Source organism: Mugil cephalus, chromosome 3 (assembly GCF_022458985.1).
Source record: "Mugil cephalus isolate CIBA_MC_2020 chromosome 3, CIBA_Mcephalus_1.1, whole genome shotgun sequence".
Taxonomy (NCBI): domain Eukaryota; kingdom Metazoa; phylum Chordata; class Actinopteri; order Mugiliformes; family Mugilidae; genus Mugil; species Mugil cephalus.
The window spans coordinates 29,169,406-29,185,595 of NC_061772.1; the positions used below are offsets into that span (position 1 = coordinate 29,169,406).

Genomic DNA, 16,190 nt, shown 5'->3' on the forward strand with positions numbered 1-16,190 from the left:
TTCATAAACCTTCCCAACCCTTTTTCCGAACTTCTAATCTCCGGCTCCACGTCAATGATGCCGACGACGAACTCTGCGAGGAAGCTTCAGCATCCCAAAATGTTCAACTGCTCCTTTTTAACATTGCAAAAAAAAACAAAAGTTTGGTTTTCACGTCACAGTAGCATATCGATATAGAAAGAAAGAGGGAAAGTCCACCAAGGACGGTTAAGACAACGCTGCTGATTATCTTCCTAATAACACTGATATATCGAAGACTTCCCCCGGGGAAAAGTCCAAACACTGACTGAGTCCGCTGGCACTTGATTTATTTATTTTAGAGATTCATGGCCTCAGCTTCCCCAGGGGTTTGAAATGTTTTGTCCTTGGTGTCCCCCCTCTTTTTTTAATTTTTTTTTTTTGTAATTTTTGTTTTTAAATGCAAACGATCTAAGGCATAAAACAACGCGCTCTAATAAAAAGAAGGTATAAAGCTGATACCAGAGACATTCAGTCTGTTCTGCAAAATAAATAAACAATTGCATAAATAAAGCGTGATTATGAAGGTTTAAACCTGTGATTATGAGTCTACATAGATAACGTCGGTTACATCGCACGGTTGCAGCGTTGAGGTAACGTCTCAGTGGGAGTAAAAGGCGAACTCTGTGGAGCAGAAGCCACAAAAAACATGCATCGGACACAAGTGAAGATGTCGACAGAGGTGTTAGTGTGTGCGTCCCTTTTTGTTCGTTAGAGTTTTATATATATATATATATATAAAAAGAAAAAAATCTCTCTAATACTGGAGGAGATCTGAAGTGATAATGCGGCCGTGGTACAGTCTGTACCCGGTCAGGGCAGCAGCTCCTGCAGCGCCGCGTCGTCCAGCTCGTTGACCGAGACGATGTGGTCCAGATGTTGAAGGTACCGCTCGGGGTCTCGCATGAAATGTGGGATTCGGGTCCGCGGGAGAGTCGCCAGGTGTCGCAGCTTCTCCACGTCCTCGTAGGACACCTGGAGGAGGGAAGGGAACCGGCTGCAGGTCAGTGTCAGGTGGACGACGGGTTCCTTTTTTTAACCCCCCTCCACCACAGGCCTTTAGACTTCAATGAAACATCTTCAAGAACCTTGTTCTCACTTCCTCAAACCACAAACTTTACCCCAAGTCTGGAAACTTAGCGTTAAATTAAACCTCACATGGGGCAATTGGGGAAATTGGGGTGAGTAACGTTTACTGTTAATATGGATGACGTATCAGACCAGCTGACAAGATGTAAAACAGGAAGTGAGGTGGGAAACACTATTGTTAACCTTCCGTATGCTAATGATTAGTGTAACGCTCAGACTTAGAATGAATTATGATGCTAAAAAAGAGCTGTTATAGTTTGTAAACCCGAATTTACATTCGCATTGTTTTATTTGTCAGGTCACCTGTTTACCTGTTTGTAAAAGTTTAAAGTATCTTGGACACATTGTCACTGATGATTTATCTGCACTGCAAAAAAAATAAAAAAAAGAACTTTGTGCTTATTGTAACAATTTTTGTCAAACAAATAAAGTTTAACCCATTAGCAGATTTTTTTTCTTAATACAAGAATGATGTGATTGAATGTAAGAATATTTTGCTTCTTTCTAGTGATGCTGTTTTTGCTGTGATGATGATGACGACATGTTTTGGCGTGTGTTATATACACATGCGTACATTTTTCTGGTGTTCAGACAAAATGAATCTCTGCAGATCTCACTGTACCGCTCTTCATAACACCACTTTGTGGAGTCATTTTAGAAAGTGTTTGCGCTGCACCGGTGTATGACCCCGAAATAAAAACATCCAAGAAAGTTGGTCACAGAAGAAGAAGAAGAAGAAGGTAAACAGAGCTGGTAGAAGAGCCCCCTGAGGGATAGCGCCTTCTATCTGCACCAGAAGAAGCACCAGATTAAAAAAGCTGAACTATTGTCCATCTGGTTGTTGTTTAATGCCGGTGAACGACTTTTGTTTATTATATGATGTAATGGGTCAACCAGAAAGGAGCCTATCACATATCGCCACCTAGTGTGGAGGAGGAGGAGGACATGTTCCCGTCAGTTATTGGATTTTCTGGCATAATTTCATTGTGTTTTTCCGCCCATGTTAATGCACTTTATCCTTCCTGTGTACATAGTGTATATTTACTTCTATTCTCTCTGTATCTCTTGTAAATGTACATATATGCAAATCTTGTACACTTATACTTCATTACTTTAATTTTTTTAACAGCAGTTTTCAAGAGTGATTTTTTATTTTTTTCATGTGTGACTAACAGAGACGAACATAAACCTAATCTCAGTCTAACTGCTGCTTCCTGAGGCTACTGGCATTTTGCATTTGTTTTTATGGCCCCAGGGCGTGTTCATACTTTGCTTTGTGTGTCGCACTCATCTCATGACTCGGCTTGTCAGGCAGGAATTCAGTCATTTATTGCCGCTGTAAAGTCGTTTAAGTAAACCGCACTTCAAATCACCGACGATAATGAAACACTTACACCTTAAGTGGTTTAGTTTAATGTCCTGTGACGAAGTGATTAGTAACTCCTACAAACGGACCGATTGTTTGTTTGTTTTTTCTTTACGTGAAGCAGCTTCGTAGAAGCCGGTGTGATTTATCTCTTCAGTAGAAGCTTTTTCTGACCCCTGCAGCAACACACCGACCTCCTCTAAATGCGGTTTTGTTTTTAAATGAATAGAAATGATTTTAACCACTAGAGTTTTTCTTAACTGCAGGAAACTTCAGATGGATTTAGATTTAACAGAATGTGTGTTTCTCTCTTCTTCTTTAACTTGATGATTCTCAAGCTTTTTTTTATCTGCACCTGCAGGAATGAAGCTTAGTGACTCATTCTGAGTTGAGACCACACACTTGTTGTCAGACCGGTTGTGTTGTTGTTTCATGGTCTGAGGTATCTGGGAACACACAGACCTTTCCTAAAGAAGTCAGCATCTTGAAGTCGATGTTCCTGCGATGGCGAAGAATCCTGAGGATCCCGTCCAAATAAACCTGATCTTTGCTGAAGCAGCCTGAGGCAGAAACACACGACGTATGACAATGAGTTTTTACATGTAGAGAAACAACTTTACATATATAAACATTACCAGCAGCCGACACTAAATCAGAGACGAGGAAGTTAAAAGTAGATTAAAACTTAAACGTGTCAAACACTAAAGAAATGATTATTCATTTTAGGAAGAATCTAAGCAAACCAGCTGCTAACTTCATCCCTGACATGGAGGGGGACAGTGTAGATTCCTACAAATACTTGGGGACTTTTATCATCATTAATTTCTTGGTACCATGGGAGTAAAAGGTAAAACTTCTCTGAACAAAATTGTGAGACTTTTAAATCTAAATCCGTCCACGTGGGAACGAACACCTGATTTCTTATAGAAGCTCTTTTAATATTTACTTTTAATAAGTACTTTTAACTTTGTTGTTCATTTTCTGTTGACACACCTAGCGGTCATGCATTCTTATGAGAGGACGCCTGCATGTTGCCTCTGACGGTGTGAGCGTGGTTTGTGTTATTTTTGTTGAATGTCATGGACGCTGCTTATTGCTGTCGAGCTGAAGTTATATTGAATTGAAAAGACTAAACGTGCTCATCGTCAAAACAAAAAGAGAAAAACTCTCAAACTGAGCTAAAGGCCAAAGAATGAATGAAAATAAGTGTGTCTGGATCTGCCTCATTCACAGAGGGCAATTGTTCCAGAGTTTGGAGGCTGCATGTGATTTCCACCCCGAGCTTCAGCTTTGTTCTTGGGACAATGAGAACACTGGGTTCTACTGACCTGAGTCGCCCTAACGCACCTTAATGAACCTAAGCCGGAGAACCCGGAAATCCTAGGTCAGGACGGGGGGAGGTCTGCATGCACACATGGCACCATGGCAGTTAGAACCTGATTTAAAGGTTGGATTAATACGAGGCGCTGTGTGATTTGTGAACTCGCGTCGTGTGTGTGTGTGTGTTCACCGGGCTGCGAGGTGTCCGTCTGTCCCCTCTTGGCTCGCAGGCAGTACTCCCAGCGGACGTCCGGGTCCTGGACGAAGCGCGCGATGTGACTGAAGAGGCGGCTGAAGCTCATGCTGGCGGCGTGGTACACGGTGTAGTAGAGCAGGGCGGCCCGCCACAGGTAGGGCTGCTTCCGGAGCAGGACGCTGTGCAGGCTGGCCAGGCCCTCCTCCGTGGGGTTGGCTGGTCTCAGGCCAAACTGCTTCCTGCCTTCTGCCGTGGCCCACGGCTGCAGGTTGTTGTTCACGCCTCGCAGATAATGCGTGCCTGGGAGAAAGATAAGCCGCTGCCTCACATGAAAGTGGCACATAACCTAAACAATGCACCTGGCGACACCGGTTATTAGAAGCCACTGTTTATTACTAGATGGATTTTTCATGATGCATGGAGCTAAATGATCAAATATCAGCATGATAACTGGTGTTAGATCGAACCCCTTCCCCTCATACATGATTACTCATACCAATCAGCCACAACATTAAAACCACCGACAGCAGAAGTGGAAAAACATCGACCATCTTGTGACAATTCAGTGTTCGGCTGGGAAACTTTTGGACCCGGTGTTCATTCATGACCAGACCAGACCAGACCAGACCAGACCAGACCAGACACCCCGACCCCATAAAAATGACAGCAACAGCAGGATGCAGCCTGACAAAAAAAGTTCATTTAGTGGCCACTAGAGGGAACAAATCCCCATAGACCCCCATGTTAAAAAGCCCAACTTTACAGCATCATTAAACATGTTTACAGCCTGGAGTAAAAAATGATTTTGGTCTCAATAGTTTATTTCAGTATTCATGACAACTGCATGGGGGGCAAATTTTTTTCTAACTTATTCATTTATTTTTCATTAACCCTTTCATGCATAGTGGTCACTACAGTGGACAGCTACTTTTTTTGTATATGTATGGGTTTTGGTGTTGTAAGTGCGTATCAACCAACACATTGGACGCTTGTGCATCACTCCATACACTTCCACCAATTAGCTCATCAATGGAAGTACAATTGGGAATTTTGTGTAAATGCTATATATATATATATATGTATATATGCATATACTATATGTGTATATATATATATATATATATATATATTATATGTATATTATATATATATTATATATATATATACATATATATAATATATATATATGTATATGCGCTAATATCTAAGAATGAATGTTACTGTTAAAGTTTCCGGATATTTATTTTATACCAGGAGAAATTTGTAATTAATCATGTGAGTGGATACTTTTGTAACTTCATAAAAAATGGGTTCCTGAAAAAAAATTCAATTGCATAATTTTTTTATATGACTAATATCAATTTGTTGATCCACTGATGTCTGTTTTTTTTTTTTTACTGCTATTACTCCCCCAACAAACCACAGCAAAGAACAGGCTACAGACTCTAGTAACTCACTGCACACACTGAAAGACCTGAGCTTCCTGAGAAAGTAGAGTCTACTCAGGTCCTTCTTGTACACAGCATCACTGTTGTCCCCCCAGTCCAGCCTGTTTTCCAGCCCAGCCCAGCCTGTTGTGCCTGGCTGCGTAATACCAGAAACTAAAACAAACGTGTTGTTTAGTTTAGCTAGAAAACAATATGAAGAAATATGAATTTAATTTAAAGGGAGTGGAAATTAATAGAGTGTACGAAATAAAGTTTTTGGGAACTATAATAGATCACAAACTTTGATGGAAACTGCTATTCTCTATAAAACAGAGCATTTATTAACTAAGAAAAGCTTCTATCTATTATATACTTAACGCCATATGATACCATACATGACATACTGTGTAGAGGTTTGGGCAACTGTTTATAAATCAAATTTAGATCCCATAATTAAACTACAAAAAAGAGCTACACAACTAATACATAAAGTGGGTTATTTAGAACCAACTAATAGATTAGTTATCGAATGTGGAACATTAAAATTCTTGGATATAGTTCAGTTAAAAATATTAGAAATAATTTTCCAACCGAAGAATAAAAGCCTGATGGTGTTCAAAATGTTTTACAAATTAAGAGAGGGAAGACATAATTTAATATATTACCATTCTGGACTTTTTGCAGAAAAACGCCTATGTAGGACATACCCAAAGTAAATTAAATGCTGTTCATGAACAGTTTGAAGCTTATGCATGGTATTGATCTCTTTTGAAAGCTAAGACTCTGAACTTTCAGTCACAAAAGTCAGAATCACTCTGAGTTGTATTGTTCTTGAGGAATCAAAGTTGACACACAGTTAAAAATAAGAAGTTGTCGCGTTCGCCTGAATTTTCTTTTGCTATCTGATTCCTTCAGAGGAAACTGAGGACAGATCTCATCTGGATAACACAAGATTATCAGAGCATAAAGTTTTACCAACTTCCAGTTCAAATTGCATATAAAAATGACCAAAACTGAGTTTATTTACCTTTTTTAAGTTAACGAGGTTTCCAAACTGTCATCTCACATTTGAATAAAAAGGCAAACTTTTGAGCTCAACAAACACCAACGTTGAGACCTCTTGTGGATTTTTATGGAACTAAAAGTAGTTTTTGGTGGGGAAATTAATGATCAAAATAAAACAAAGAAAATTAAAAAGGGGGCTTTCTGTGACCAGAAAAACCTAAAAAGGTACAACAAATAAAGCAAGTGGTTGCACGCGAACATGATCATTACATCTTTATCCTCAACTCTCTGCGTCTTTGGTAACCACTAGGAGGTACACTCTGCAGTACCAGTTTGCTGACTTTCTACAAGGATTTTAAAAATGTATCTGCAAATCTGAAGACTAAACTATTAGTCCCTTTGTGTTTGGTTGAATACATTTCACTTCAACAAGGTACCAATAGCAATCACTGACTGATCAAAGTTACAACTTATGCGATGAACCACAGTTACTATTTAACGTTTGAGAAAAAAAAAAGACGAAATCGGAAGGATAAAATTAGCCTGAATCCATGCAGACACACTGTAATGCCGCCAATGCAAATACTGTACGACTCTGGATCCCAGTGATAATAAATTTGACTGAGAAAACTGATGTGACGTTCGGTTTGCATGTAAGAAAATAAAGACGACCAATGGCAGTGTATACAATTAGGACTGATGGAGAGATTTTACTACAGCTTAGAAACAATGATTGTGTGACCCTGTTTAAACCTGGACTGACAGCAATCTGCCAGCTACTAATGCCATATCAGGTCCATGAAGAGAAATTTAACACTGACTAGTCACAGATAAAAACACTGTAATACTTTGCAACAGTGAAATTTATATTCTTGACCTGAATATATATTGTAGCATCTCACACAGCCGACAGCCGACAAACTACTGTCGGCTGTAGTCAACATCACTGGCACGGTGCATTCAGTGACATCAAGGGCAAAAAATAACACCCTCTATAGCCACAGCAACATTGTCAACTAATAAAAGTGAACGTAAACACAAGAGCTGATTAATAACTTTGAGCTGCAGATGTGTTTAGCCTATATACCTCAGCACCATCAGTAGCATTCACTAGTACTCGGCAGCGTGTTGTTAGATGGGATGTACTGCAGCTAAAGGTCAATTAACTTTGGCCTCCTTTATTTGGTGAAGTGTTAACTGCTGTCCAGAGGATTTAAACTGTTCCTCACTGCAGTAGTACTTTAGTTGTATTTCAGGACTGACATGTCACGGTAGTATGGGATTCATCTTTAGTGAAGTATTTCCAGACACTTAACAAAACGCTGCTAGTTTGCTTCATCGACCCACTGGACTCATCGCCTGCCTTCGAGCAGGCGTCCGTAAAACCCCCAGTGCGTCATGACTTGTGGAGATGAGACTTATTTTGGAGCATTGAGAGCTCACACATTATTATTTATGGCAGGAAGGAGCTAAATTCTTCTTCCACAGATCAGCCCTGTTGAGTAGGTGGTCTTTAAAGTGACCCGGGACTCACTGTGTGTTCATGCTACCAAAGGGAGGAGTTCAAATGTGTCCCGGACCACCCATGTGTTCATTTCTGTACTTCAATCTGGACAAGATCTGATCACCGCTCGTTTACATCTAGCGACAAACTCAGAGGGAAGACTGTCTGAGCTGCAGCTTACCGATCTCGTGCCTCAGCATCCCCTCCAGCCAGTGCTGTCGAGCTCCGGCCAGGTTGATGGTGAGAGTGGGACGACAGCTCTCCACCACCATCACTGCCTGAGACAGCAGCTCGTCAGACAGACGCACCACGACCTGAAGGCGCAAACACAATCAACACCAGCACCTGTACCAGACTTGTTCATCCACTCTTGTGAATTTCTGCCAACTTCCCTCTTCTAATCCACACCCTCTTGTGTGTTTAGTTTCTTTACGCTAAATAAGCGTGAAAGAAAGTTATTTATCTGATCAATCTGTGTTGACTCTATGCCTTGCTTATTTGGTACTCAGCATGAATGTGATAAAGTGTAACTCACTTCAGGCATCAACTCACCTCTCCCACACAGCCTTCTTTCTGCAGGTATTTGCGTACAGCTGCCCAGACCTGACTTTTAGGGAGCACGCTGCCACCCGTTACCTCCTCAAAGTTCTCATAGGAGCCAAACTTCCTCAGGACACACTCCATGATTCCCACCGCCTGCAGTCAAAACACAAACATCATGAAGTGAACTCAGAGGCAGGCTGGTCAGACGTTTGATCCTGACGTACCTGCTCGAGGAAGAGGCCCGAGCCTTCTCGGTACTTGTCCAGCACGGCCCTGGGTTCGGGCTGTGCGTACTCAAACTGAGGCTCATACTTGTAGTCAGACTGGAAGAAGGTCTGTTTCTCCTGCTCCAGGTTGAGTGGTCTGAGGGCCACGAGTAGGCAGGGCCTGCCGGATGTAGGTATCGAGGTGCCTCCCACGCCTTTAGCTATGTGAGGCAAGGAGGTGGCGGGTCGCATTTGCCCCCTGCTGGCCCGCATCCCTAGGGAATAGTTGACAGAGCAGGTGCTTTCACTGCGACGCATCCAGCCGCCAGCTCCCAGGCTGGGGCTGGTCAGGCTGCGAGCCGGGGGCGAGGGGGCGGCCGAACCACTCCGCCAAGGAGGCTGCAGGATCCTCCTGTCCGCCATGTGCTCCTGAGACCCTCGAAGGCGTTGGGGCGTCACCTCCAGGCTGAGGGGACGGCGGAGCGGCGGTCTAGGCGTGGGACCACATTTTAACGAGGACGACCTCCTCTCTGCCGGGTGGCTGCTGCTCGTCTGAGTCGGGAGTCCATTGTGGGAAACCTTCTCTCTCTTGGCGACGCTGCTCCTTTTGGACGGTGTAGCGGCCTTGGCGGCGGAGCTGCCGTCGGTTTTGGGTGGATCTGCTCGGACATTTGGCCTCAACAGGTCCCCGACGCTTTCACCCTTAACCTGATCCATGAAGACTTCACCTGAATCCAACACCATCACCTCGGCTGCTGTAGGTCAGGCTGCACCACGCTCCGGGCCTCACACTGATAAAAAAACACAAAGATTAACTGATAATGCTCAATTTATTGGATTTAGCGGCTTTATTTCATCTTGAAATGACAAACACTTGTAGGAACTAAACTCACTGCAAAAACAGAATCACTAGAAAGAAGCAAAACATTTTTTTATAGTAAATCAAATCATCTTGTACAAAGAAAAAAAATCTGCCAATGGGTTAACATTATTTTTGCTTGACACAAGGTTCTTGTCTCTCAACAAAATATAAGATGTATTTCTTTGATACAAGGATTTTTTTGCTTTTTTTGAAGATCTTTTTTTGCAGTCACATCTTAATATAGCTTTTTTGAATTCTTCTTTTTTTTTTTTTTTTATCAGACACTTTTGGTTGTTACCAGAGACTTTTCTGTCCATGCATCAAACAGAACAGAGGTGAAGTTACATTCTGAGCTTTGTGCAGGTCTGCGCGACAATAAATAAGTTAAATAATAACTTTAAGCAGTGAGGGCGACTTTACAACTTGTTCCATCGAAAAACCCAACACCATTTCGCTAGACAGCAGCTGTTTAATATTCTACCAAATGTTTATTTGCAAACTGAGATCAGATCTCAAGAGAAGCATGTGGAGACACATTTTAACACCAGGTAAGACCATGGGTCCTTGAAGCTGGACACCTGCTACATGATTGCCCAGGTTGGACGTTCATACAGGGTGTGAGCGAGACCTTAAAGAACTCCGAATGTCATATTACCACAATGAAACTCTTAACACTGAGGCTTATCACTGGCTCAGAATATGGGTTCAGGAGGCAAACACCCTCTCTGCTTGTATGGTTGGGATTAAAACTTAATTAAATAATCGTTTTAGAAAGGATCTCAAACAGTAAACTAAAAGAACAAAGAAATGTTCTGTTTCTGCCTCATCCTCACCCATACACAGAGGGAATTATTTGGTTTTTTATTTTATTTTATCTTATAAATGTGTGACTGGGTGTTAATACATGTGCTGCTTTAATTAGACCAGAGATGACTTAATGAATGGCAGCAGAGAGCTTCCACGGTGGAGACACAAAAATAGAAGAGCTGTCTGAGGAGACACAAATGAAATAAAACAGCAGTTAAACCGAAATAAACCTCTACACAGACAGCAGTAAAACAGAAATACATTACTTCATAAATAAAAATCACAGTATTTATTTATTTAGTCCTACAGTAAATCTGTTCACCGTTATCCCTTCCTGGCAGGGATCCCTTTTAACTCCACAAACAACTTAAACAGACACTGACCGAGCAGCGGGTCCCGGTTTTCTGCGGAGGATTTCCGTTTTCCAGCCTCTTCATTCACGCATCGTGGCGGAAGCTCCACGCACCGGGACGGGAGCGGAGCCGCTGAACGGAGATAACGGTTTTTAGTCCTGGACCGGAACCTGGACCTGGGCCTGGACCTGGACCGGCCAGGAAGCGGCGGTCGAGTTGGAAGATATGACGCGTTACGCTGTCACGGCGCGCATGACGTCCCGTGCGTCTTTACGCACAAGCGGAAGAGGGTGTATGGAGGTCCAGAGGAGCCATGAAATACAAACCAAAAGGAGATCGAGGAGATGAATGGAATTGTAGATTTATTAAAAAGATAGAAATTCAGTGCCCAATATTAATTACATACAATGTAATAATAATAATAATAATAATAATAATAATAATAATAATAATAATAATAATAATACAAAACTATATTATTTATTATACAGGATAAGATGTTACAATCCTTTATCAGTCCTACATATAGACCCAGTTACTTACAGGTACTTATAGATCTGAACCACATCTGGACCTCAAACCATCATCATCTCATCTCTTTGGTTTTAGCTGCAGAGGTGAGAAGACAGGAAATAATGTGTAAAACATTACACAAAAAATAAATTACCTAAAAAAAGGCAGATAATACTGAAAAAGATCACGAAAAATTAATTTGCTTGCGATGCAGAAAACATTACCAAAAAAATAAAAAAATAATTGTGATGTATGGAAAATACTGCAAAAAATACAATTAAACTGAACTTAATTAGCTTGCAAAGCAGCAGGTGTTCCAAAAAAAACCCTGGAAGATACAGAGCTTATTGTAAAGAAGGAAAGGAAATAAGCATAACATGCAAAAAATACCACAGAATAAGTAAATAGATAAATAGACCTAACGCCTCCAGTACCATTAGTGAGATGCCTGTGAGCGTCATTCAGGAAGCCTCAGCATGGAAAGCACCGAGGAATTTGTTATTGTTTAGCTAAATGTGATGGAAACTAAGCCGTTGGATTTGTTGAATGGCTGCTTCATGCTCCTTGAGACCTCCAGGGCCTACGGTGTCACCTTAAGCCTGACATGGTGGCACTTTTCCCAGATCGATTTCACGCCAGCTCCATCCCCTCTTATGGAGGATGAACATGTCGTTTTTCCCGCGTTAAAGGTCTCACTAGCTTATTATGATGATGGGCTAATGTAAAGCTGAGTTACAACATACAGTATGCTGCAGGTGTGAACTTCTCCAGAGGAGTTCGACTCCAGAAGATCGGATGAAAGAATGTGATCTGCTTTAATAACATCAGCAGGCTCAGTTAAACGGAGGCAGGTATAACCCAAAGAGAACCAAACGCATGTAGAGAGCATCTACACCTTTGAGTCCAAAGATCTTGTGGCCGGTGATGGACGTCAGGTCAACCTTCCAGTCAGCGACGTTGATGTGAATCTTTCCAACAGGTGTGATAAAAAAACAAACAAACAAACAAAAAAACATACACCGATTCATTAAATGTGTGGACAAAGAGCTCTTTCTGAGATGTACCTGCTTCTGTGTGAAACACTGTTTTATTTCACTCACCAACATGTATGAGGAAGTCAGCACACTTTGGGCACAATGCCAACGGGGAAAACAAGACGGAAAAGATAGTTGTCTTATTGGGGGGGACAATTCATGTTTTTCACAAACTGGGTCCCAATTCTGCACCCACGCTCTCTTGCTCATTTTATTTTTCAAATTCGATCCATCGTGCAACGGCCAGACATTTACAAAATTGAGAAACTCAGCATCTGCACGAAAGAAAAATTGAAGGCATACAAGTAGTTAGACGCCTGTAACAGTGTCTTCAATGGACATGTGCAAGATTTGCAATAGATGATGACTTTTATCCATGTAAACACAGAGGGTCTGTCTTTATCAAGCGAAGCTTCTCCTACAAAGACATTACAAGAAGTAAGTGGAGCCACTGTGGATGGGAACGTAGTGAACGCAACTGCAGTTTGTCTGAATCTGAATCTGAACACACCTGAAACATGCAACTAGCGGTTAGCATTAGGTTAACATGTGAGAATCCCCCAAATAATTAATATAATTTCCATCACCACTTATTCTTCCCTTTATCCAGGCTGAAAATGATAAGAAGTGAGAAGAAGATAAGAGCTGGTATGTGACAAAACTTCAAGTTAGTGTTTTTGATTTTTCGGTTTTGGCTCAAATTTTCATGGTCGATAGTGACAGTGTTTGCCTCAAACGTCCCTCTGTTTTGCCTCCAGCTAATGTCGCAGTGACGTAGGCCACGAAGGGGTCGACTGAAGACAAACTACCAAACAACTACAGGATTTAGAATTAGGATTAGAAAACGTTTACTGTATACAAAATAAATAATGGGATAAAAATAGAATAGAACAGGGACAAAATAGTTGGTTCACAATATCTACAAAACATTTAATGTTAATTTGGTATTTTGTAATGATATGGGAATAAAAGATGAAGATTTTAATATTACAGGTGGGGTGGATGATTTGTGTGGTATATATACAAAAAGAAACAAACAACCAAAAGAATATATAAATTATGGGGAACTGCCCATTCACATGTAAATATATTTGCATGAGAATCGTTCTCTGACATGGTGGCACTTTTCCCAGATCGATTTCATGCCAGCTCCATTCCCTCTTATGGACGATGAACATGTTGTTTTTCTTTAATAAGCTAGGTCTCACTGACTTATTATGATGATGGGCTAATGTAAAGCTGAGTTACAACATACAGTATGCTGCAGGTGTGAACTTCTCCAGAGGAGTTCGACTTCAGAAGATCGGATGAAAACCTGCCAACAGATCACTGGAGATGCCATTCTTATAGAATCTGTTTAAATTAAGATGACAGTTAACAAGCATGCATCCTACATGAGAGAGAGAAAAGAAACGTGTGCGTTTTAAATGAAGAGCAACAGCCTAATGAATTATGTTCATTGCTGCATAATAATCACTGTTAACTGGCTCAGTAAATCATAGACATTTCATCATGTTGAATATCACTTTTTGCTGCCTCACTGGTTCTCAAACCTAAGGCTCTGATGTAGAATGTGATCGGCTTTAATAACATCAGCAGGCTCAGTTAAACGGAGGCAGATATAACCCGAAGAACCAAACGCATGTAGAGAGCATCTACACCTTTGAGTCCAAAGATCTTGTGGCCTGTGATGGACGTCAGGTCAACCTTCCAGTCAGTGACGTTGATGTGAATCTTTCCAACAGTTCGAGTCACACCACCATCAAGATACTATCACGAACAACAGACTCATTGACCTAATGGATGGACTTTCACATGGGCTCCAACTTCCAGCCTCCGAGGTAAATGAAACGCGGCACCGGTTCGGTTCTTCCTGGATGATGCTCCCAACGACAGATTTTCACCTTTGACTAAATGGATACAGTTTCACATGGGCTCCAACTTCCGCCTTCCAAGGCAACTGAAGACATACCAGTCATTCCTGAATGATGCCCACGGACGCCTCACTAACAATAGTGGGGGTGTGAGCTCTTCTCTTGCAGGGCTACAGACTGTGGATTGATTCGGCTTTACCTTTTGATGCTGTAAGTCACACTGAGGCCAGAAGTGAAGCTGCCTCGTGGGGACGACGGCGTTTATAGCTTACATGTTTTTTTTTAACAGGAGGTTTTGTTTTATTGCAGCAGTTTGCTTGTGTTGATTTAAATCTGGGAGCTGTTTTTAATGCTTAACTGACAGATTTTCACTTTGAAATTGACTATTTCTGTCAACAACTGGATGAAGGGTGTGATAAAAAAAAAAAAAAAACATACACCGATTCATTAAATGTGTGGACAAAGAGCTCTTTCTTTGACTCTGGAACTGTGGCATTTTATATTTGCATGATGGCAGAGATGTACCTGCTTCTGAGTGAAACACTGTTTTATTTCACTCACCAACGTGTATGAGGAAGTCAGCACACTTTGGGCACAATGCCTACGAGGAAAACAAGACAGAAAGACAATTGTCTTATTGGGAGGGACAATTCATGTTTTTCACAAACTGGGTCCCAATGCTGCACCCACGCTCTCTTGCTCATTTTATTTTTCAAATTCGATCCATCGTGCAACAGCCAGACATTTACACCTAATTGAGAAACTCAGCATCTGCACGAAAGAAAAATTGAAGGCATACAAGTAGTTAGACGCCTGTAACAGTGTCTTCAATGGACATGTGCAAGATTTGCAATAGATGATGACTTTTATCCATGTAAACACAGAGGGTCTGTCTTTATCAAGTGAAGCTTCTCCTACAAAGACATTACAAGAAGTAAGTGGAGCCACTGTGGACGGGAACGTAGTGAACGCAACTTCAGTTTGTCTGAATCTGAATCTGAACACACCTGAAACATGCAACTAGCGGTTAGCATTAGGTTAACATGTGAGAATCCCCCAAATAATTAATATAATTTCCATCACCATTTATTCTACCCCGTGGTTCACAATATCTACAAAACATTTAATGTTAATTTGGTATTTTGTAATGATATGGGAATAAAAGATGAAGATTTTATTATTACAAGTGGGGTGGATGATTTGTGTGGTATCTATACAAAAAGAAAGAAACAACCAAAAGAATATATAAATTATGGGGAACTGCCCATTCACATGTAAATATATTTGCATGAGAATCGTCCTCACAGGTTTTGAGGAATTGACTGGCAGGTGGTTTCTCTCAGGAGCAGGGAACGTTTTAGATCATGGATCATTGAAATAGCTGAATGGGTTTCTAAACCAACTCCACAACCACCCGCAGATGTTTCTGAACAAAAAGTCCCCATCGGAGATTTAGACAAGAACAAGGACATCCTGCGTCAGACGAGCCAGACCAGTATTTAAACAAGCTGCACAAGATCCTAGTCACTGATAAACTTACTGGACAGGATCGAAGTCCTGTCCCTCCACCTTAGACAAATAACCAAATAAGGATAACCTCACTTTAAATTAAAAAAAAGAAGCATTATTGATTTATTGAGGGGTTTATTCTCCAATATTTTAACTTTCAATCCAAACCACAGCTGTAAATGTGCCGTCCAAGTAGTACGCCTGTTTATTAATCATCACTCACAGTTAATGTGTATAATAAAGTGTTCAAGTTAAGATGGTTAAGAGTTATCGCCACACTTTATGATATTGGTGTGTAGCTACTGCCTTCGTCCATTTTTTTGTCAATTCTGAGATTTTTTCTTCTCCAGGAGCCTTTAAGTCTAATCTGTTTTTCCAACTGACTCTGTCGGATGAGCAAATGTGAGGTACAAGAAAAGGAAGTTTTAAAATGAGGGATATACAATTTAAAAGAAGCAAAATGATCGGCCAATAAAACAGGAGAAAACAAGTAAATATATCTAAGCTCAAAGGACCCACAGATAAAACAAACTGGAGTTTTCAGGCTAAAAAACACACACAAAA

General features: G+C 41.0%; 1 protein-coding gene across 1 annotated transcript; it reads right to left on the minus strand.

Annotated features, from left to right (window-relative positions):
• Positions 1–120: 120 nt before the first annotated feature.
• Positions 121–10,931, minus strand: kiaa0895l (uncharacterized protein KIAA0895-like). Its single transcript, XM_047579763.1, has 7 exons — positions 10,727–10,931; positions 8,693–9,465; positions 8,478–8,621; positions 8,107–8,239; positions 3,984–4,289; positions 2,936–3,033; positions 121–993 (listed from the first exon to the last, which is right to left on the minus strand). The coding sequence occupies exons 2-7, from the start codon at positions 9,416–9,418 to the stop codon at positions 832–834; spliced, it is 1,569 nt and encodes a 522-aa protein (XP_047435719.1). The 5' UTR covers positions 9,419–9,465; positions 10,727–10,931; the 3' UTR covers positions 121–831.
• Positions 10,932–16,190: the final 5,259 nt, after the last annotated feature.